This window comes from Macaca nemestrina, chromosome 13 (assembly GCF_043159975.1).
Source record: "Macaca nemestrina isolate mMacNem1 chromosome 13, mMacNem.hap1, whole genome shotgun sequence".
Classification (NCBI taxonomy): Eukaryota; Metazoa; Chordata; class Mammalia; order Primates; family Cercopithecidae; genus Macaca; species Macaca nemestrina.
Genome location: NC_092137.1, coordinates 61,195,490 through 61,220,132, shown reverse-complemented (window position 1 = coordinate 61,220,132; position 24,643 = coordinate 61,195,490). Strand labels below are relative to the sequence as shown.

At 40.6% G+C, this 24,643-nt stretch overlaps 1 protein-coding gene across 8 annotated transcripts in view; it reads left to right on the top strand.

The window, feature by feature from the left end:
• LOC105465099 (pseudouridine synthase 10) overlaps positions 1–24,643 on the top strand; it is an 86,005-nt gene that overhangs the window by 29,471 nt on the left and 31,891 nt on the right. For 7 of the 8 annotated variants that reach the window (XM_011713328.2, XM_011713327.2, XM_011713326.3 and 4 more), the window contains exon 5: positions 22,439–22,473. The exons of the other annotated variant lie outside the window; for it this stretch is intronic. In XM_011713328.2, the coding sequence (XP_011711630.2) occupies positions 22,439–22,473 (35 nt within the window). The remainder of the gene's footprint in view (positions 1–22,438; positions 22,474–24,643) is intronic. 8 annotated transcript variants of the gene reach the window in all.

The window sequence follows — 24,643 nt, the reverse complement described above, 5'->3', positions numbered from 1 at the left end:
GTTCAAGCAATTCTCCTGCCTCAGCCTCCCGAGTAGCTGGGGCTATAGGCGCTGTCACCTTGCCTAGCTGATTTTTCGTAATTTTAGTGGAGACAGGGTTTCACCATGTTGGCCAGGCTGGTCTCAAACTCCTGACCTCAGGTGATCCGCCTGCTTTAGCCTCCCCAAGTGCTGGGATTACAGGCATGAGCCACTGCACCTGGCCTTGGTCAGATTTCAAAAGGGTTATTGTCTTTCTGTGTTATAAGTGGGACTTAGCCTAGGTTTTGACTTTAGTATTATCTTTCTCCAAATGGTCCAGTATCTTCAAGGTTAGGGAGAGGATTCTTGGTAAAAATATGAAACCAGAACTCTTGTAATTATTTAATAAGTGTTATAATTTAATAAGAATAATGATAAACCACCAGTTTATTTTGTGATTCTCTAAAATGATAACTCTAGAAATAAAATTTAAATTACAATTTTAGCACTTTCCTATCACATTTATGTTCAGGTTTTGTTATCAGATGACTGGAATAGGTGCAAAGATGTTTCGAGTCAAATATTTTATTACAGCATCTATCTTAAAATACAGGAGTTTCAAGTCATTTTTGTGAGGAGCTATTTTTGATTTTCCCTTTTTTTTTTTTTTTTTTTTGCTCTTAGGAAGATTGATGCATGTATGTGTGATGATGAATTATGATGGTGAAGTCCCTTAATTGGAGGTGGAAGTCCCAATAAAGTTTTCAGCCACATCCTTTGTCATGGATATGTCCAAATGTCCAAGAAGAGGGGGCTAGGTGGCAAGTGCTACCTTGAAATCAGACACATCCAAACTCATTGTCAGAAACCTCTTTCTTAAGAAATAGTACTTCTACTTTCTTCCCTCTAAGCAAAAGGAAGGACCAGCAAAATAGTCTTTGGCTGGGTTTGTCAGTTAAGAAGTGTTGATAAATTGCAGTGCTACAGCTGCTCCTCCTTTTTAAAATTAGGTTTTACTGCTCCAAATATTGAAAGTTATTTTTACAAATCTTCCCTTTTAAATAAAACTGAATCTGTTTTTCCTCACTGATATTAATACAGGATCAATACTAGTGGAATCTATTTTTTAGACTAGATACCATTCAAGGCCCCAGGTGGAAATGTTTAGCTGGGGATTTTGTCTTTAAAAAAACTGACTATCTTTCTCCTTTCTCCTTGCCATTATGTTTATTATGCAAAGTTATCCAGTTTGTCTTAATGTAATACATATTTTCCAGTCAATTTGTACACTTTCTTTTTTTCTTTTCTTTTTTTTTTTTTGAGACAGAGTCTCACCCTGTTGCCCAGGCTGGAGTGCAGTGGCATGATCTTGGCTTACTGCAACCTCCGCCTCATGGGTTCAAGTGATTCTCCTGCCTCAGCCTCTCAAGTAGTGGAGACTGCAGGCACGTGCTGCCACAGCCGGCTAATTTCTTTGTATTCTTAGTAGAGACGGGGTTTCACCATGTTGGCCAGGATGGTCTTGATCTCTTGACCTCGTGGTCTGCCCACCTCAGCCTTCCAAAGTCCTTGGATTACAGGCGTGAGCCACTGCGCCCGGCTTAGACACTTTCATAATTTATAAAGCTCTGATATAAAAAACCATAGTTGAGCATTGGATTGCCATTTCACTTCCTTTTTATTGCGTGTAACTTTTGGTTTCACAATTAGTGTGTCAGAGATCAGCTGGATACATGGCAGTCTCCAGAGCCAGGGCAAGAGTGCTCAGTAGGTACTTGCAGAGGGCTAGTTTTTTATCTTTAAAAATTATATACATGGCAAATTAAAGAGCCATATATTATATTCATTAAATTATAATTTGAAAGCTACTTGTGTAAGTAAATGTTGCAGTGTTGAGTATGATTGAAAACTTTGATTCTTTTTTCTGATGGAATCTAAGTTTCTGTCTAAACTCGTTGTTAAAATGTTACTGCCAGTAGCTGAGTAAAGATAATGTGAGGGGAACTAACTTGCGTGGGGAAAAAATAAAATGGATTTTATTTAAATGTGGTCATGAACCATATAAAAGCAAATGAAATAATAAAATAGATGCAAAGGTATCAACATAGATAGCCCTTTTAGGCTTGTATTAAGAAGCATAATATGAATGGTTTCATTTAGAATTTAGTTCACATCCAGGATTTAAATTTTCTGTGAGGCTGGGGTGTTATGAAGTGTATTGATTATCTGATATTCCTTTAGTATTATCACTAGAAATTCATATTAGAAATCATGAGTTGGTGATTTTAGTGAGACTTTCATATTCTGAAAGCATCACAGAAATTCATGACCTATTGTGGAGTGGGCATGTGCACTCATGCCCTATTGAGTAAATCAGTAGCTAGTCATGAATGCTAAATTTGTATTCCAAAACTTTTTTTTTAATTGTAGACGTGTATTAAGGTACTTCTGGCTGGGTGCAGTGGCTTATGCCTATAATCCCAGCACTTTGGGAGGCTTAGATAGGTGAATCACTTGAAGCCAGGAGTTCACGACCAGCTTGGTAAACATAGCAAAAACCTGACTCTACTGAAAATATAAAAATTAGCTGGGTGTAGTGACAGGCACCTGTAGTCCCAGCTACTCGGAAACTGAGGCAGGAGAATTGCTTGAACCTGGGAAGTGGAGGTTGCAGTGAGCTGCGATCACACTACTACACTCCAGCCTGGGTGACAGAGCAAAACCCTGTCTAAAAAAAAAAAAAAAAAAAAAAAAGAAGGTAATTCTATTGAGTAACATTCAATCTGCAACTTGTTTCTTAGGTGGCATGCAGCAACTGATATTTCAGTTACTGCTTTATTGGTCTGGCCCCAGGGAGGTGTCCCCTACCCCTGTTAAATTGGAAGTCATATGGTCTGTACACAATGACTTTTCCCCTCCAATTTTCTTAATAATTATTTTTTTTCTTGCCTTGTTGCATTGGCTAAGATCTCTAGTACAATGTTACACAAAATTAGGGATAATGAGAATTCTTTTGGATTATTTTTCCATTTAAATTCTACCCCCTCATGCCTATCATTATCTTAGAAGTTATGTATTTAAAGTTTTTCTTTTAATCTTAAAAGTACTGATTAAATTGGTACTCCCATTTCTACAAAAAATAAAAAATTAGCTGGACATGGTGGCACATGCCTGTAGTCCCAGCTACTCAAGAGGCTGAAATAGGAGGATTGTTTGAGTCTAGGAAGTTGAGGCTGCAGTGAGCCAAGATTGAGCCATTGCACTCCAACCTGGATGACAGAGTGAGACGCTCTCTCTCAAATAAAAGTAAATAAATATTTCTATCTTTCCCAGAGAATGCAAAGACCCTGGAATACTTAGATTCCTTGTATCTCTTAATTTACATTTCATTGTGTGTGTTTTAATTTGACACATATTTCAATCCCATATGACATTATTTTATACAAGTAATATTCTATACAATCAGTCAATATTCACAGATTTACCCACATATTCATCTTGTGTATTACCCTTTATTTCAGCTTTTATCTGGGATTATATTCTTCTGCATGAAGAATATCCTTTCGTTTAGTTTTTATTTTTTAAAATATAGGTCAGGCCAGGTGCAGGGACTCATGCCTGTAATCCCAGCATTTTAGGAGACTGAGGCAGGAGGATTACCTGAGCACAGGAGTTTGAGACCAGCCTGGGCAACGTAGGGACACCCAGTCTCTACAAAAGAATAAAATGTTCGGCCTGGCATGGTTGTTCACACCTGTAATTCCAGCACTTTGGGGGCCAGCTCAGGATCGTTTGAGCCTGGGAGTTCAAGACCAGCCTGGGCAACCTAGCAAGACCTCATGTCTACAAAAAAACAAGACAGTTATCTGGGCGTGGTGGCATGCACCTGTAGTTCCAGCTACTCAGGAGGCTGAGGTAGGAGGATTGCTTGAACCCGGAGGTGGAGGCTGCAGTGAGCTGAAATTATGCCACTGCACTCCAGCCTGGGCAAGACAGCAAGACCCTGTCTCAAGAAAAAAAAAAAAAGAAAAGAAAATTTGGACATTGATTACGAAAAATATAATTTGAAACCTAAAATAATGTTCTCCTCCAGAGAGGATTTTTGTTTTCTTCTGAGTTCTAGCTAGAGGCTTTAGCAATTCTGAATTACCTTAATTCAGCGACAGGGATTGCAGTGATTTGAAGTTGATCTTTAGCACCTTTAAGAACTGTTCTCGTCCCCATTTACCCCTACTTCTAGGGTGTCATCCTTCATGGTTTCAGCCAACGCATAGGGCTTATCAGGATTCCCTCTCTCTCTTCTGACTGACAGATGCCCCTTGGGGAAAAGCTGCTCAAAATGCCTGGCTCATCTTTGGTTTCCTTCTTCTAAATTTTGACCCTGTAACTCTTCACTGCCTTGTTAACTTTCTGATGTCTTCATGCAATTTTTTTTTTTTTTTTAGTTGTCCAGCTTTTCTAGTTGTCTTCAATAGGGTTGATCCACTATTAACAAATTTTCTCAACTTTGTGTTCTAATCTTGTTAAGTTTTTCATAAATAGTAATACTATGTTTTTAATTCCAAGACCTTGTCTGTTTTCTAGGTTTTTTCCCATGCGTGTGTGTCAGAGTGTGTGTGTGTGTGTGTGTGTGTATGTGTCTTTTAGAAAAATAGGATCCTATTTTTGTTTGATAAACACAATATTTTATCTTTCTGAGAATATCAATATGTGTTGCTATTGTGTAATGTTTTTGTCTCTAGTTTCTTAAAGTTGCTTTTTTCAGTTTATTTTGGTACATTCTATGTTAGGGGCTTTCCTCAGTTGCCTATTTATCCTTGGTGAGTTGGTCATATTGAAGAGTACAGAATAAGAAGCAGTTGAGCTTGGGCATGATGGCTCATGCCTGTAATCTTAGCACTTTGGGAGGCTGAGGCGGGTGGATCACTTGAGGTCAGGAGTTCAAGACCAGCCTGACCAACATGGTGAAAGTCCATCTCTAATAAAAATTAAAAATTAGCCGGGCGTAGTGGTGGGTGCCTATAGTCCCAGCTACTTGGGAGGCTGAGGCAGGAGAATCACTTGAGCCCAGGAGGCAGAGGTTGCAGTGAGCTGAGATTACACTTGGGTAACAAGAGCAAAACTCTGCCTCAGAAAAAAGAATAAATAAGAAACAGTTGGAAGCTAGATGTGTGAATAAAGAGGGAAGATTCGCTGTGAGCTTTACTGAATACTGAGCTATCTGTGTTCATTTAGGTCTTGGGCAGGTGACATTTCCTTATAGAAGATGCAGTCTCCATCTAGCAATCTGCCAAGGTCTAGAAATGGGTGGTGGCTGGGGTGATGTGTGTATATCATCATCTTTCTGCCTGTATTTACTCAGTGAAGTATTAATGCCGTTAAGTGTGACTCAAAAGACTCAATCAAAAGACCTTCATTTTACCATCTCCAGGAAATAAAACTCTGGTCTTTTACTAGGGTTAGAGAGGGACATTCACCTGGCTGCATGAAGTGGGGTAGGGGACCTGCGAATCTGCCTCTTTTGCAAACAATTTTCTTTATTCCCACCTTTTACCTTCCACCACCACTTCCAGAATTCCTTGGTGCTGCTTATTTCTTAAACTCCTGTTTTGATTGTGGAGTATTCATTTCTTCTGCTGCCAATTTAGGATTCGACTTTTTGGGTGTCTGCTAAGTCCTTTACCACTGTTCAATCTGCTTTCCAGCTTCCAAATTGTTGCTATTCCCTGCACTCCCACTGTTCCCATCCTAGTGGATTTTATGTGCTTTTAACAAATCTTTGTATTGCTGTTTTAGGGGCTCAACAAAAGTGCATACCTGGCCGGGTGCGGGGGCTCATGCCTATAATCCCAGCACTTTGGGAAGCCAAGGCAGGTGGATCACTTGAGGTCAGGAGTTTGAGATCAGCCTGGCCAACCTGGTGAAACCCCGTCTCTACTAAAAAAACAAACAACAAAAAAAAATTAGCCCGGTGTGGTGGTGTGTGCTTGTAATCCCAGCTACTCAGGAGGCTGAGGCAGGAGAATCGCTTGAACCCAGGCGGCGGAGGTTGCAGTGAGCCGAAATCACACCGTTGCACTCTAGCCTGGGCTACAGAGCAAGACTCTGTCTCAAAAAACAAACAAACAAACAAACAAACAACTGCGTCCTCAAATTCGATCTTCCCTTTTTACCAAGAAGGCCAGATATATTTGTTTACTTATAAGATAAAATTTTTCTTTTGTCTAATTTTAATTTGTATTATAGTTACATTATTTGTATTTACTGCATTAAGCAAATTACCAAGACCAAAGTGTACTAGCTTGTTTTTTTCTTCATCTGTAAGGTCAGAAATACTTTCTTACACTAAAGCAACCGTAATGGAAATCTACCAATCTAGTTTTTATTTTACAAACTAATTACAAGGAGGATTATGAAGTGAAAACATGTCAAAATTTTATTTATAGTAGTTTATATTCTTTTTGGCAGTTAATATAATATTAGAATTTACACCTAATGGTGACCCTTAGAATGTTTGCAGATTTTAAGGTTATGTAATGGAGGAGTAGTTGGCTAAAGAGAAAGGTAGAAAAAATTCATTACTGGTTATTTTCATGGTGTATTTAATAATCATTTTTGACATCTTGTGAGCCTAGGCATTTTAAAGTTTATTTATTTAATTTAATTAAATTAATTTATTTATTTATTTTAGACGGAGTCTTGTTTTGTCACCCAGACTGGAGTGCAGTGGCGCGATCTCGGCTCACTGCACCCTCCTCCTCCTGGATTTAAGCGATTCTCTTGCCTCAGCCTCCCAGATAGCTGGGACTACAGGCATGCACCACCATGCCCACTAATTTTTTTTTTTTTTTTTTTGAGACAGAGGCTTTGTGTGTCGCCCAGGCTGGAGTGCGGTCGCATGATCTCTGCTCGTTGCCAGTTTAGTTTGCCTCCACCTCCTGGGCTCAAGCTTTTCTCCTGCCTCAGCCTTCCGAGCAGCAGAGATTACAGGCATGCCCAGCTAATTTTTGTATTTTTAGTAGAGATGGGGTTTCACCATGTTGGCCAGGCTTGTCTGGAACTCCTGACTTCAAGTGATCCGCCCACTTCAGCCTCCCAAAGTGCGGCACGAGCCACTGCACTGACCTGTTTAGTTATTTTAGCTTCTATTTTTGTATCATACTATATACAGTTAGTGGTGATATATGAACAGCTCATCACATTACCATTGTCCAAAAATTTGCTTGAAATTTCCCACACACCTTTATCATTAGACCTTGCCTTTAGATAGGTTGTCACCAAATTATTTTTAGGAATCTGTGGTTCCTTTTTTCTTCTTCCTTTAAATCTCTCTCTCTCACACACTTTCTGTATTTTTCTGCTTCTCTTTCTTCCTCCCTCCCTTCCTCTCTTCCCTGCAAATATTACATCAAGGTGTCCTAATAAAGATAGTGGCAGGATTTAAATTGGACAGGACTTAAGGTCCAAGGACCCCTGCCTTTCTCCTTTCCCCAGTGTCTTATTGCACTTTGTCATTGGGTGTGTGGTTAAATCTGCCTTGGTCATTCATTACGTCTTACACACCTGTTAACAAGCATTTATAGCTAGAAACTAACCCACTGCAGATACTGTTCCATTCTCAGATTCATGGCAAAATTCGATAAATATCATATCATCTACTTTAAACTTTTAGACTAAAACTAGAAAATTTGGAAAGATCAAAACTTGAGGAGATCCTTTTTAATTTAATGGACTTTACTTAATTTATTTTTTGAATTACTGAACAGAGAGTCAGGAGACCTCTATTATAAAAACAACAACTAACATTCTTATAAACTATCTCATTTAAACTTCCAATTTTACAAGAAACCTCATTTTTCCTGTCTTCTAGATGAGGAAAGAAGCACCCACAGGGCACAGAACTTGCTCTAAATCACTTGCTGGCTAAGTAGGAGAGAGAACTTGAACCCTATTCTTTCTGTCTCCGAATCCCTTGCTTTGTTTGGGATACTTTATGACCTCCTTCCCATCCTGTTCTGATACTACTTAGGCAAGTCCCTGGAAAGAAAAGGAGATGGCAGGAACACTAAACTGGCAGATTGAAGACTTTACTGTTTATATTGGAAAGATTTTGTTTGAAGTTTTTGGTGTATTGCTTTAATAAATTTAGAAAGACTTAAATATCAATAGCTTGACATACAACCTATTTTTCAGAAAATTCATATAATTTTAAGAAAAGTGCAAAATTCACTAAGTTTAGGAAGACATTTCTTTAAAAATAAAATTATGATATATGGGGCTTGTGTGCATTTCACAGTTTATAAAGCATTCATTCTATATCATAATACCTCTAAAGTTTAGCTGTTGCATTTATGGGGAATGAGGTTTACATTCAAATAAATGGGTAACTGTTCTCTTTGAAATGAAAATAAAATATAGAAAATTTTAAAACACGTACTTTTATTGCATTCAAATACATATAGTAATTTAAACTAGGTCAACATAGTCCATTCATTAAATTTCAGCTTGAAAGAATCCTTGGAGTTATCTTTTAATGAATAGATAAAACCAAATTTGTAATTAGCATGTTAATTTTATGGTCTTTAAAAATGTATATGAGAGCGCTTTAAAACTGTTTTTTTTTTAAAACATTTAAAACATTGCCCCTGAAAATCTGGTTTGTGTTACTGATCTATCAATGAAGAAAGTACTTGCCAAAGAAAGGTAAATCCTCCCCGCCCCATTCAAAAACATCACACATTCTGAATTAGTAGGTACTTTTAATGCATTTTCCTTTGATTTCCCTCATGCAAAAGTGCAAGTAGCTTTTTTTTTTTTTTTTTTTGGTGAAGTCTGGTTTCTCCTATAACAAGTGTTCTAATCTTAGGAGCATATTTCTGAAGGATTGCAGACCCAACCTAGAGTAAACCCATTAGATACGGCCCCATCCAGGTAAGACACCAAGGAATAAAAAAGAAGAGAAAAGGCCGGGTGCAGTGGCTTACACCTCTGTAGTCTCAGCACTTTAGGAGGCTAGGTGGGTGGATTGCTTGAGGCCAGGAGTTCAAGACTAACCTGACCAACATGGTGAAGCCCCATCTCTACTAAAAATACAAAAATTAGCTGGCTGTGGTGGTACATGCCTGTAATTCCAGCTACTCAGGAGGCTCAGGTATGAGAATTACTTGAACCCAGGAATCAGAGGTTGTAGTGAGCCAAGATCATGCCACTGCACTCCAACTTGGGCAACACAGTGAGATCCTGTTTCAAAAAAAAAGTGAAAAAAATGTTTCATCTTTAGCACAAACTCCTTATAGAAATAATAAATTTCAAAAAACCTATAAATTTTTCAAAAGTAAAAATTTGTTCTCAGCCCAAAGATAGAAACTCTTTTGTACTGTTCCTCTGTTTTTCATTGCTGAGAGGTAATAGTGAAGCAGCAAAGTTCCTAAAAATATAATGCATTTTAAAATAAAATAAAATAGATCTCAACCTATTAGATAATATTTAAATGAGGATTCCTCAAACTAATAGTACCCAAGCAAATATACTATGTAACACTTTAAAATTTTGTGATCTAATATTACTATTAATTTCTTTTTAGTAAATTGATTTGGTAATAAATTGAGATAATTCATTTTAGCAAACTTACTGTTATGCAAAAGATAACTTAGATAATCGGTTGGGAGTTTATAAAATAACCTTTAAATTTCTGAAAAGGACTCACAAGTTATTACATTTAATTTTTTTCTTTTTTAAATTATAAAAGCAGCACATGCTTACTGAAAATGCCAAAGAACTCAGAAGTATGTAAAGTTAACATTAGTCTCTCTCTTTCTCTTCCTCTTTTCTACTTCCCATTTTCTGGAGTAACATTTTGGTAATCTCTTTCTAAGACCTTTTGCTATATACATATAAACGTATACATACATGCACTGCACATGGTTTGGATTTGTTTGCTTTAGTGAAACATACATATTCTGCAAACTTTTTATCTTGCAACAACCATTGACAACCTTCAACTGTGTTAGAACTTACAGAGCTCACATATGCATATATGAGCTTTCCCGTACAGATGGTTAAATCAGAATTTCTTAAATTAATTCATTTATCCAGTTGAAGAATATTCAGATCACCTTCAGTTTTCAGTTTTTATTATTACAAATGAAATTTGCAGTGAACATTTTTGTATATGGAGTCTAGCATATCTATATTTTTGTCTGATACATTCTTAGAACTGGAACTGCTGAATTGGTGGGAATACACATTTAGAATTGTGATAGGTATTTCCAAATTGCCCTCCTAAAAGGTGACCAGTTCACAGCAGTGTATTACGACTGCATGTCTTTTTCAAACTGAAGTTATACTCTTCAGTATTTTCTAACCTATATGCAAAAGTTTTCTTGTTTTAGTTTGCACTTGTAGTATTTGTATTTTCAAGTGAACTTTTACATCTTTTTATATGTTTACTAGCCATCTGGGTTTCTATTATCTGGTTATTTGGCTTTTTAAAATTGATTAGTAAGTGCTCTTTGGACATAGTGACTATGAATCTTTCATCAATTCTGTTTCCCCCAGCCTGTCATTTGTCATTTACCTTTGTTTGTGGTCATTTAACAAACATAAATTTCTAATTTTTATGGAACTTTTCATCTAGAAACAAATTTCTCTGTATTTTTTCAGTATTTGTTTTGGTCTTTCAATTATATTATAGTTTTCCTCACATATTTCTTATGTTTATTCCTGTGTGTTTTTAAATGTTTTTTATTTTTAATTTTAGTTGAAATTTGAGTGGAATCTCTTTTTCCCATAATTTTTTTTTTTTTTTGGCTATTAGGAAAGTAATATAAGTATGTTTGTAGGTGTGTGTGTTTAATGTTTGTCTTGGAACTCACTAACTTACAGGTCTCTATTATTAATGCTAGTGGTTTTTCAGTTATTATCTAGGTATGCAGTTACCTTATTTGCAAATAATGATACTTTTGTCATTTCTTTTTTACTATTTTTAAAATATATATACAGTATATTTAGGTGTATCATATGTATATATTTTAATACGAAGTATAGTGTTAGCTCTATTGTGATAGGCACCCTTTATCTAATTTTTTGTTTTTTTTTTTTTGAGATAGCGTTTCACTCTTGTCACTCAGGCTGAAGTGCAATGGCGCGATATCGGCTCACTGCCACTTCCGCCTCCCAGGTTCAAGCTATTCTCCTGCCTCAGCTTCCTGAGCAGCTGGGATTACAGGCATGCACCACCACGCTCGGCTAATTTTTTTGTATTTTTTAGTAGAGGGGGTTTCACCATGTTGATCAGGTTGGTCTCAAACTCCTGACCTCAGGTGATCTACCTGCCTCAGCCTCCCAAAGTGCTGGGATTACAGGCGTGAGCCACCATGCCTGGCCTATCCTTTATTTAATGAAATTTGCTTCTATTCCAAGTGTAGTATGTTTTATTAAAAATGATAAATAGATATTTGCAGTAATTATACTTTTCTCTTTTATCTATTTTGTAGTCAAGTAAATTAATAATTTCCTTGTGTTGAATTTTTGTTGTTTTCTTGAAATAAGCATTTTTCATTCTGATTATAACAATTAGACTTAAGGGCTGGGTATGGTGGCTCATGCCTGTAATCCCAGCACTTTGGGAGGCCAAGACAGGAGGACTGCTTAAGGCCAGGAGTTTGAAACCACCATGGTCAACATAGCGAGACCCCCATCTCTACCAAGAAAAAAAATTAGCTAGGTATGGTGGTGTGTGCCTGTAGTCCCAGCTACTCGAGACTATATTTTTATCTGAAAAATTCTTAGAATTGGAAATGCTGAATTGAAGGGAATACAATTCAGCTGGCCGAGGCAGATGGATCACTTGAGGTCAGGAATTTGAGACCGGCCTGGCCAACACTGCAAAACCCTGCCTCTACTAAAAATACAAAAATTAGCTGGGTGTGGTGGCGCACACCTGTAATCCCAGCTACTTGGGAGACTGAGACACAAGAATTGCATGAACCCGGGAGGTGGAAGTTTCAGTGAGCCAAGATTGTGCCACTGCACTTCGGCCTGGGTGACAGAGCAAGGCTCTGTCTCCAAAAAATAATAATAATAATAATAATAATCAATAAATAAATCCAGGGATCAAGATAAAGACAGATTTTCTGGGGAGAGGAGAAAAATAAGTATAAGGAGTTACTGCGGGAGCCAGGCAGTCGTGTAGTCCTGGGACCATATGCCTGCATTGTGACTAGGAGGAAGGGGTTCTTGAGGTCAAAAGTATTTTTATAATTTATAATAATTTGCTTTTTTCACTCTCATTCTTTTAAGAGTATACAGTGGAGTTTTCCAGAGACTATGTGATTACAGCAAATTGAATGTAGAGACAGATGTGAAAATCTAGGTATCTCCTATTAAGATGTATATTAAACAGATTTGCAAAAATGTACCACAGCATCAGTTTTCTCATTAAATTATTACGTTTGAAAAATATGTTTTTCAAGAAAAGTTATTTATGTTAACACATAATGGATTTATTACTTTGTCATTAATTTTTAATGAATTAATAAATAATTTTTAGGCCAGGCATGGTGGCTCACGCCAATAATCCCAGCACTTTGGGAGGCCAAGGTGGGCGGATCACCTGAGGTCAGGAGTTCAAGACCAGCCTGGCCAACATGGTGAAACCCCATCTCTACTAAAATACAAAAATTAGCCAGATGTGGTGGCAGGCACCTGTAATCCCAGCTACTCGGGAGGCTGAGGCAGGAGAATCACTTGAACCTGGGAGGCAAAGGTTGCAGTGAGCCGAGATCTTGCCATTGTACTCCAGCGTGGGTGACAGAGTGAAACTCAGTCTCAAAAAAAAAAAAAAAAATTAATTCATGGTTTTAATTGCTAATATGGTAAATATTGATAGCTATAACCAACATAAACAAAAGCTACTTGAGGTTCTCAAAAACTTTTAAGAATGTAGGCTGGGCGTGGTGGCTCACACCTATAATCCCAGCACTTTGGTAGGCCAAGGTGGGTGGATCACCTGAGGTCAGGAGTTTGAGACCAGCCTGGCCAACATGGCGAAACCCCATCTCTACTAAAAAAATACAAAAATTAGCCAGGCGTGGTCCCAGCTACTCTGGAGGCTGAGGCTGGAGAATTGCTTGAACCCAGGAAGCAGAGGTTGCAGTGAGACGAGATCGTGTCATTGCACTCCAGCCTTGGCGACAGAGTGAGAATCTGTCTCATAAAAAAAAGAATGTGATGGGTCCTTTAACCAAACTGTTAGAGAACCACCGATCTACATATAACAATTTAATTTTTTTGAAGGTGCCTGTACTCATCTTCTATAATTCTTTAAATCTTCTTTGAATAGAATAGTCTACTGTACATGTGTATATATCTGCATCTATATATAATTACATTTTATGTGCATTTTTGTTTTTACACATTTATTATGTGTTCATGTGTGTTTGTCAACAGAACTGCAACTTGAATGGAAGCAAGTTGGTGTTTTGGTTCTTTCTTGTGGCTGATTTTGTCCACAGGCCGTTTCTAGAAGTGATTTAGATATGTGAGCTAGTGGATTTCTGATGATAGTCTTGGATGAAAGGCACAGAGTTCCGTAGCCACAGGCAGGAAGAGTTGGTGGGAGATGGGCGGTCCTCCAGAGAAGCTTCATCACAGGTCAGCCTTATTCTCTGATGGTTGTGCTGGATTTCTTGAAACTTGTATTGTGCTCAAGGCAGGAACTCAGAAGTATCCTTAGAATGGGGCTTCACTGTACAAAGTCCTGGCCACTATGAATGTTTCAGAGAAGATGCTGGCTCTCTCAAACCAAATTCAAAGAGGGAGTACATTTGCACTTCTCAGCCACACCCGGCTGCCAAAAGATGTTTGAGATCCTTGCTTCACTGAGGTTGTTAACTCTAGAGTTACCTGAAATTCAGTTGCTATGCGTGTTCTCTCTCATTTTCATATGACACTAAAGGACAAGACTGAACCATGTCTGTCTTCATCTATCTATCCCAGAGCCTTTCATTTATTGTAACTGTTCTGTCTTTTCTGATCCCGCTCCCTGCCTCTACGTCTACCCCACCTAACTTGCAGAATTTCCTCTTGTTATTTCCAATCAAATCCTTCCGTGCTAAACAAACATCAGCACCTACAGTGTTGGAAGATGCAATGCAATTTCCTTAAAACTCACAACATAAAAATAGTGATTCCAGGAACTGGAGTAATAGAGCTGTAAAACCTAATTTGGCCCCACAGATTCATTCTATCTTTGCTCATCTGTCCTTGCTTTTCCCCTTTGACTTGTCCTAAAAGAAGATCTTCAACCTTTTAAATGCTATCTAAAAGTTCTTATTACCAAAGTAGAGAGAAAACCTAGAATTAAATGGTTTCTTCTTATGTCTCACTTCATTTTCTTTTTTCTCAACCGTGTAGGGAAAGAAAAGAGGATTTTGATGGGTTTTTAAACATGGCCAACATAAGTTTTATTTATCAGAGGAGACACCCAGATTCAGTCTGTTACATTCATTTAATCACAGGTCTGACATCCAAGGCTTTGGGGGAAAAGAAGAAAGTAGGATTGAGATGGGGAGGTGGTGGGGTGGAGGAGATGGTGGTGGTGCAAGAGTCAGCTAAGTGGTAGATCAAACAGTGGTTATAGGAAAATATTCCCCCTTCCTCTCTTACCTTCCTCTTTCTGCCACCACGCCTGAGATGCAAGGTGAGGGGCAGGCCCTGGAGCGGCAGATGTTCAAGGTTATAGCATGCTGCCACAACCCTGACACACAGTGAGGCACAGGCCCTGATGGGGCAGAAGTTTAAGGCACTAGCAGGCTGGGGATGGGGAGGAGAAGGAGGAAATCTTAGGCAGTGGTCTGGATAGAGAGAAGGAAGAAGAGTTTCTCTTGTCACTAACCTCCTTATTGAACCCAATTTCCAAATGAAGAGTGCAAGAAAAATTTACATAAATGTTTGTATGTATGTATGTATGCCTATGTGTATGTGTATGTGTATGTGTATGTGTATGTGTATGTGTATGTGTTGGGAGAAGAGTTTGGAGCAGGGGGTACTGCTAAATGCCTCCAGCTGCCCACACAACTATTGTCATTTTTCTATTGTCATTATTCTCAGTATATTTATATTATCTTTGTTATTATAAATGAGTCCAAGAGATGTGTAAAATTCAAAAGAATATAGTTTGAAGGGCATTGGTGGTGATTTAGAAACCTCAACATCACTGCCAATCAGCAAGTCCTGCCAATCTGTGTCCTCAATACTTCTTAAAGTTGCCTACTCTTTATCATCACTAGCATTGCTGTAATATATTCTTTCTTGCTTGAATTACTGCTTTAGTTTACGAAAAATCTTCCTTCTCTTTAATTCCCATCTTTTTCTTCTAATTCACAATGCAACCAGAATGGGCATTTCTGAAGACAAATATGATCATGCTACTTCATTCTTTAAAATCCTTCTGTGGCACCATATTGCCTTAAGGGGAATTTTATCTAAACCCCTTAGTATGGGTCCGATAGTTCTGTGATCTAAGTCCTGCTTCCTCCTTTGCATTTCCCAGCCATACATGCTCAGTTCTTTAGGGACCACTGACGTAGTCCCTAGAACCTTCCCAGTGCTCTCTGGCATTTGCACCTTAAGGTTGCCTCTGTTTGGAACATATTTTCCACATTTCTTTACCCTGTGAATTCTTTTTTTTTTTTTTTAAGATGGAGTCTCACCCTGTTGCCCAGGCTGGAGTACAGTGGTGCAGTCTCAGCTCACTGCAACTTCCGCCTCCCAGGTTCAAGTGATTCTCCTGCCTCAGTCTCCCTAGTAGCTGGGATTACAGGTGCACACTACCATACCTGGCTAATTTTTGTATTTTTAGTAGATATGGGGTTTCACCATGTTGGCCAGGGTGGTCTCGAACTCCTGGCCTCAGGTGATCCACCCACCTCAGCCTCCCAAAGTTCTGAGATTATAGGCGTGAGCCACCGAGCCCGGCCTGCCCTATGAATTCTAAGTAGCGGATCCTTCAAAGCTCAGATTAGGTGTCACTTCTCCTGCAAGACTGAGCCAAGGATCCTTTACATGCGCCTCCTAAGTGTATCTCTGTCTCAGCCCCCACCACTCTGTATTTTAATTATTTTCATTACTGTTACTATTAATATCTTAATGTTTATTATCCTTTTCCCTTAGTTCATGGGTTTGCTCATGGGCAGAGACTGATTTTTTATCTCTGCATTCTCAATTGCAATCTCACCACATAGGCAGTACCCCTAAATAAATTGAATACCTTCCTCTTACGGTTTGAGAAACCCAGAAAGAGAAGCTACCTTGCTAGTGATCACATAACAGAAGCAGAGCCTGCCTTTTGATCTAGTGTTTGTTTCCCTCCATCAGGAATTACAGACTCAGATGTCTAACTCAGATGTCTATAAGAGCCAGATAGACAACAAAAATGAGAAAAGTGGGCTGGACACATTCTCTCATTTTTCTGGAAAATATGACTTTCTCACACTACATTTTCCCATGTATGATAAAGAAATATTGTGGCACAAGACATATTTTCCTCTTAAACTGCCACACAAGAAAAACAATAGTATGAAAATGATGGTTATATTGCAACTTGATGAATTATAGAAGATTTAAAGATCAAATGTTTCTTTGTGCTGCCGCGAGACTTGGCACATACATAAATGAATCACATCTTATGTTATGGTTTCAGTCTTTGGGGTCATGACCTTGGCAGTCAAAACCTTCTGACCTTTCCAGTTTCATCTTTAATCGCTGAACCCCTAACCTCACTTATGAACACACATAATATACCCCAAAGTGTCCAACTTTACCGAATTGTAGTTTTGCAACACACCATTTTTAACACCTCTCTCTGTCACCTCTGCTTGAATCAACTTCAATCCCTGGTCCTACTGTTACCCACTGTCATTATTTGGTACTAGATGAACCTCTAACTCAGAAAGCTCAAACACCATTCCCAGGCATAGACCTTCTCGTCTATGGTGTGTGTGTTAGTGTTAGCAGAGTACACAAGCACTTTAGCAAGCACTTATTCAACTGCCCCATTTAGGACTTGCCTAACATTCTCTAATAAAGTTAAATATAGTCCAAGATTAATTGCATGTTTTCTGAGTTTTCCGGAGGTGACATACTGCCTCTGGTATCAAATTTGATTAAACCTGGTAACTTTAATGCCATTTGGTTCTGTTGGGGAGGAAAAATTTAATTGTTTACTCTAGAGAATGGATTTTTTCCCATTGACTAAGGGACAGAACATTTATTAAAATTATCTTGGTGATCTGAAAGGGAGAAATGTGCTTCTTTTTCCTTGCCAGAAGCAGGTCCAGGGCATTATTAGCTTGTGGTAACAACTGATAATCGAGCAATACTGACTGATTTCAGATTCAGCCTTTAAGCCCCTGCTGTGTGATTAGTTCTGTCCAATCTGTTGGCATGCTGGAGCAGGGAGCCTGCAGAAGCTTAGGAAGGAAAAACCCTTTAGCAAGTCTCGGGTACTAAAGACATTTGACTTAATTTCATGTATTACACATGGTTACCTGGTTTCCCTTGGCAACCTCCAGTTCCGCCCTACTATATAATTAGAGGATGGCAGGTTACATTGCAGACTTGATGACATTACCTGAAAGTGACTTGTGGAGAACAGAATTTGCTTCAAAAGAAGAGACACAGTGGTCACTAAGAAAAGACAGAAGAGTCTGAGATCCCTTAAAGAAGAGACAGATAGTTTTCTATAGCTCAGATTTCATTGAATCTGGAGGTTTCAAAACTAGCTATAGCAAAGCAGTTTGGAAATATGATGGAATGAGATCAAGTCCTGTAAATCTTTTAAGGGATAAATCTGAATTTTATTATTTGTAAAGTACAGATAAGGTTTCAGTTCAACAACAGCATTAATTACCATTTATTCAGTATTTGCCAGGAATATGACGTGGGTCTTTACAAACACATTAAATCCTCACAATATTCCTGCAAGGGAAGTATTAATATTTTTGTATATATAAGGACATGTGTTTATTGATCTCTTAAAGAATGAGGCTGGGCCAGGAGCGGTGGCTCATGCCTGTAATCCCAGCACTTTGAGAGGCCGAGGCAGGTGGATCACTTAAGGTCAGGAGTTTGAGAACAGCCTGGCCAACATGGTGAAACCCTGTCTCTACTAAAAATATAAAAATTAACTGGATGTGGTGGTGGGTGCCTGTAGTCCCCAGCTACTCAGGAGGCTGAGGCAGGAGAATCGTTTGAAACGGGGAGGAGGAGGGTGCAGTGAGCCGAGATCATGCCACTGCACTCCAGCCTGGGCGACAGATCGAGACTCTGTCTCAAAAAAAAAAAAAGAAAGAAAGAAAGTAAAAGAATGAGGCTGAAGGAAGGGCAGGACAAAATTAATGACAAAGTTTCAGTTTTAGGAGACCATTCTTCTTCTTTTTTTTTTTTTTTTTGAATGCTCCCTAAGTCCCACAGGTCTCAATAGTGTATTACAAAACAGTTTAATAACAGTGTCTTTAAATGATTACCTTTAGCCATCCAGAAAAGTTTAAATAACAATCATCTTAGTAATCCTCTCATTGTACACATTAGAAAATTGAGTCCCAGAAATTAAGTAAAACCTAAAGTTAGGTTTCTGTATTATAATACTATGATACTGTCCGGGCACAGTGGCTCGCGCCTATAATCCCAGCACTTTGGGAGGCCAAGGTGGGTGGATCATGAGGTCAAGATATTGAGACCATCCTGGCCAACATGGTGAAACCTGTCTCTACTAAAATACAAAAATTAGCTGGACATGGTGGCATGCACCTGTAATCCCAGCTACTCGGGAGGCTGAGGCAGGAGGATTGCTTGAACCCAGGAGGCGGAGAGGTTGCAGTGAGCCAAGATCACGTGATGGCACTCCAGCCTGGGTGACAGGGTGGTTTTTTCCACCCTGGGTGATTTTTTCCATCTCAAAAAAAAAAAAAAAAAATTACCATGATACTATGCCCATGCATTTTGAAATAAGGCTCGAATAAATGAGAGAAAAGAAGGAAGGGGTCTTGTGATACTACTATTATAAATGGTATTAGGTTGAGCTAGCAGAGTAAACAAACTAACAAATCAGAAGGTACTGGTGAGACATTCAGGCACTGGTGTTACGGGATCCTTGGGGTGTTGCTTCGCCAGCTAGAAGCCTCTGTGGACAGTGGCGTCTTTGCCCGAGTTTTTCTCTGGCCCGCTAGGCTAGTTCTGCCCACTCGGCCTGGGAGGCTATGCCTGGGTCCCATGCCTGCCAAGAGCAAGCCAGGCGTGGAGTACGAGGGGTGTGTGAGTGAGGATGGGGTCCAGCCATTGCACACAGCAGGCACGCTGGCTGCAGTGGGGCAGGCAGCTCCAGGGGCAGGCATGGCTCCCTGTGAAGCTGCGGCTGGACCAGACATACTATAAACAGCTTACACAGCTGACCCCGGGGAATATGGTGGCACCTGGAAACTTGGAGACGCTAGAAACCGCAGAGCCCTAAAGAGGGTGTCACAGCCCTGGCTCAGGGAGCTCCTCGGTCTGGGTTCCGGACCACAGCTCTTCTCTTCCTCTCTCCTCTCTCCTCTTCTCATCCCCACTGTGGTGAGCAAGGGGCGTGCTTCAGTCCTGTTTGTTTTACAGCTCTTTTAGTCCCACCATTCATCAGGTCCCAAGTTCTTGTCTTGAGTCCAGGAAGAATGTGGTATGCAAACATGTGGAGGATGAGCAAGATGAAAAGGAGCTTTATGGGCATGGTGGCGGGCACCTGTAGTCCCAGCTACTCGAGAGGCTGAGGCAGGAGAAACACTTGAACTCGGGAGGCAGAGGTTACAGTGAGCTGATATCGCACACCACTGCATTCCAGCCTGGTGACAGAGCGAGACTCCGTCTCAAAAAAAAAAAAAAAAAAAAGGAGCTTTATCAAGTGATAGAACAGTTCAGAGAAGACCTACAGTGGGTAGGGTAGCTCCTCTGCATAGCCAGGGTGTCCCGATAAATGTTCAGGTCTCAGCAGAGAGAGTAGCTCCTCTCTGCGGGCAGGTCATCCTATCATTTCTTCACCTCTCAGCAGAGAGGGCAGCTCTTCTCTGCAGGCAGGTCGTCTGTCATTTCTTCAGCTCTGAGCAGAGAGACCCTGGGGTGGGTCGCACCTCTCTGCTGCTGGTTGTCCCCTCATCTCATTGGGTCTGGCTGAGTCTGGGGCTTTATATGGGCCTCAGAGGGGAGGAAGTGTGTGCCAGTTGGTCCATGGGCAGCCATGGGTGGGCCTGGATAAAGGACCACAAGTTCCTACTCCTGTCCCAGGGACTGGCAGCCCCACCCCCAGGCTTCAGGCCCTCCCCAACTTGAAGGTGGTGCTTCACTGTGGACTTGCTGCTTTCTGCCCAGGAACCTGTCTGCCTCCTGCTGCTGTTCGTTGCCCCCGGCTGTTCCTGCCAGGGGGCGCCTGCAGGCCAGGGCCAAACTGCCCTCAACCTCTCCTCGGCCTCCCTCCTGTGCTTGTTGGTGCCTAAAGTCTGCAGGGGGCTGAGGCAGCATGGACCTGGCCTGTCAGCACTGCCCTGAGTGTGCACACACCTGGCTGGGCTGCGACAGTGCCCAGGCTTAGCCCCAACCTTGCTCAGAGATTGGTGCAAGCACAGGGAGCAGGGAGAGGCCAGGCAGCGGGAGCAGACACCTCCAAGCCTGTGGGAGGAAGGGGGGGCCTTCCAGAATCCCTGAAAGTGCAGAGATGCCTGGGTCCGCAGCCGCAAGTTGGGTGAGACTCCAGGGATTGCCTGCCTCTTTGCGTTTTCCCGACAGCAGAGGCCGCCCCAGCCAACCCCACGCAAATTAACCTGACTCTGTGACGGAGTCCTGGCTGCGCCTTTGGCCAGGTGCTCGTGGGCTTCTGAGATGGCGATGGGGAGCAAGGTTGAGGCTGGGACGGAGGCTTTGGGCCTGAGAACAGGTCCTGGCTGGCCAAGCGAGAGCAGAGGTGGCACAGTTGGCTGCCTTGGGAACGTGGAGCACAGGGGTCCCACCGCCGCCACTGCTGCTCCCACAACCCCTCCTGCCGCCGCCACCCACACCTCCCTGCTGCAGCAGGCCTGATGGCAGCAGCCACTCTGGACGGTCCACGCTGCCATCACTGGTAACAGGTTGTGCCTAGCTAGCAATTAATTTATTCTCCTTGGCTCACGTCAACCTTTCCAAGTGATCATCAGTCTTTAGGAGTCTATATAGTACCCTACTGGTCATTTGAAGGAAGTCCTGTTAGTTTAGAAGGACAGGTCTACATATAAACCACAGCACATCTATAAATTAAGCCGTGTCTTGAAGTGGATGTGAATGATAATCATTGGCCTTTTTTGGTGACACGTAGAAGCAGACTACATATGGTATATTATTGACGTATACAATGTTTCCGTCATGTTTACAAAATACTGTGTGCTGTGGGGGATATATCATTGCCTTTCTTTAAGGTGAAAACTGTGGGAGTCTAACAGGAAACAGAAATCTCAGTGTCAGTCACTTACTACGCAAAGCATTTGGCATAAATTTCTTTTCTTTTTTTTCTTGAAACGGAGCCTCGCTCTGCCGCCCAGGCTGGAGTGCAGCGACTCACTGCAAGCTCCGCCTCCCGGGTTCACGTCATTCTCCTGCCTTAGCCTCCCGAGTAGCTGGGACTACAGGCCCCCGCCACCACGCCCGGCTAATTTTTTTTGTATTTTTTTTTTAGTAGAGACAGAGTTTCACCGTGTTAGCCAGGATGGTCTCGATCTCCTGATCTCGTGATCCGCCTGTCTCGGCCTCCCATAGTGCTGGGAATGCAGGCGTGAGTCACCACGCCCAGCCTGCATAAATTTCATTTAATCTGGGCCGGGCGCGGTGGCTCACGCCTGTAATCCCAGCACTTTGGGAGGCTGAGGCGGGTGGATCGCTTGAGGTCAGGAGTTCGAGACCAGCCTGGCCAACATGGCGAAACCCTGTCTCTACTAAAAATACAAAAGTTAGCCGAGTGTGGTGGCGGGCACTTGTAATCCCAGCTACTCAGAAGACTGAGGTGGAAGAATCGCTTGAACCTGGGAAGCAGAGGTTGCAGTGAGCTGAGATCCTTCCATTACACTCCAGTTTGGGTGACAGAGTGAGACTCCCACTCAAAAAAAAAAAAAAAAGAAAAAGAAAGAAAGAAAAAGAAAAACACTCATACCTCATTAATGAGAAATAGAAATCTGTAAGGAGGAGGGGGATACCCCTGCTAAATTCCTAGGCCACAGTAAACCAGCATTGCAAAATAAAATCTTACCTCATTTCTGATTTTAAATGAGACTGAGGTCACTGGTAAATTTTTGAATATTAACTCATCACCTAAAAAGGGGAGTTTGATTAGCAAATAGTTAAGCACTTCAGTAATGATATCGAGACTTAATTTCACTGAACATGTTTCCCCCTTTTCTCTTTCTGGGTGTGACTAAATTGCCTACAGCATGCTGCATGGTTGCTGGTAAAACAGGAAATGGGGTAAGTAATTTAGGTAGGGAATTTTTACTACCATTTAAATACAAGCTACCTGGTTTTTAAGTACTTTTACTACTACCATCTCTATTTTTATAGTGCATTCACTAGCTACTAGAGAAATCAGCACAAATAACCAATTTTTATTGTATACATTTAGGGTATCAACCTTGTTTCATTAGTTTATTTGCATAACATATTAGTAGTTTATTAAAGCAGATTCATTTTTTGTGTGTTTCAATATGAATGTAAACACATGTTTATATGCATTAGGTACTTATGTAATGTAGTTTGGGCAATTATATTTTTAAAATAAATTTTATTTATTAATTATTATTATTATTATTATTTTTGAGATGGAGTCTTGCTCTGTCACCCAGGCTGGAGTGCAGTGGTGTGATCTCAGTTCACTGCAACCTCCACCTCGCTGGTTCAAGCGATTCTCCTGCCTCAGCCTCCCTAGTAACTGGGGTTACAGGAGCCTGCCACCATGCCTGGCTAATTTTTGTATTTTTAGTAGAGATGGGGTTTCACCATGTTGTCCAGGCTGGTGTTGAACCCCTGACCTCAGGTGATTTACCTGCCTCGGCCTCCCAAAGTACTGGGATTACAGGCATGAGCCACTGCGCACAGCCTAAAAATAAATTTTATATTGGTCTTAGAAACTAAACTATAAAGCTATGTCATAAAAGATAGAAAGTGAATAACTGGCGGAACAACAATGAGTTTACACATAGGTAAGACATAGAAAACATAGATTCACAATCCTTTATCTGAAACCCTTAGAGGCCAAAGATGTTTTGAAATATAAAATTTTTGGATTTTTAAAATGTGATATGATGTTAAAGATCATGTATATCATTCCTTCCTCCCCCCCAGGCTCTGGGGTGGTACTACATAATCAAACATACTGATATTTCTGCAACAAAACATATGAATATTCACAGTAAGTTTGATAAAGTCTCTAAATTGCCTCCTTCAAATCAGGATTTGATTCCCAACTGAGTTTAAAAAAACTTTTTTGGCCGGGCGCGATGGCTCACACCTGTAATCCCAGCACTTTGGGAGGCCGAGACGGGCAGATCACGACGAGGTCAGGAGATCAAGACCATCCTGGCTAACATGGTGAAACCCCGTCTCTACTAAAAATACAAAAAATTAGCCGGGTGCGGTGGCGGGCGCTTGTAGTCCCAGCTACATGGGAGGCTGAGGCAGGAAAATGGCGTGAACCCGGGAGGCGGAGCTTGCAGTGAGCTGAGATTGCGCCACTGCACTCCAGCCTGGGCGACAGAGCGAGACTCCATCTCAAAAAAAAAATTTTTTTTTAAATTCTCCAGAATATTTTGGAGTTTGAAACTAAAAAAATACCAGTACAAAAAAGGGCCATGTGACTATTGGCAGTACTTGTATACTCTGGAGAGAAAAATCCAGGAAGAGGTATAAATTTCTATTTTAGAATCTCATACTTGGTTAAGTGACTTATAGAAAAATAATTAATTTGGCTTTTTTGTTTGTTTTGTGTTATATATCTGCATTTTCAAAAGGGTAATAACTACATAAGGTTTGGGGGTTTCGTTAGGTTTTATTAAATTAGTCTCAAATGGTTTAGATTCTGGTGTAATAGTAAAACTTGATCCTATGTTTTTAGAAATTTGCTAGCATAGTCAGAGCATGCTTTTTTCTAAATGTTTTCAATTTATATCCATGTTGCTAATGAGTTACTGTTTCTATTTCGGTTTTTTTTTTTTAGACGTATTTTCTCCCCTGTTGCCCAGGCTCGAGTGCAGTGGTGCAATCTCAGCTAATTGCAACCTCTGCCTCCGAGGTTCAAGCGATTCTCCTGCCTCAGCCTCCCAACTGTCTTGGGATTACAGGCAAGCGCCCACGCCTGGTTAATTTTTTGTATTTTTAGTAGACCCAGAGTTTCACCATGTTGGCCAGGCTGGTCTCTAACTCCTGACCTCAGGTGATCCACATGCCTCGGCCTCCCAAAGTGCTGAGATTACAGGCGTGAGCCACCGCTCCTGGCTTGTTTTTATTTCTTATCAAAGGATTTTAAACTAAGTTTAGTTCTTCCTAAAGATTCTGATTGATATAGGGATAATGGAACAGAAGGAAACACAGGTCACTGGTTTTTTTCCTTCAGTGTCCCTAGTTCATTCTGGGTTGAAAAGAT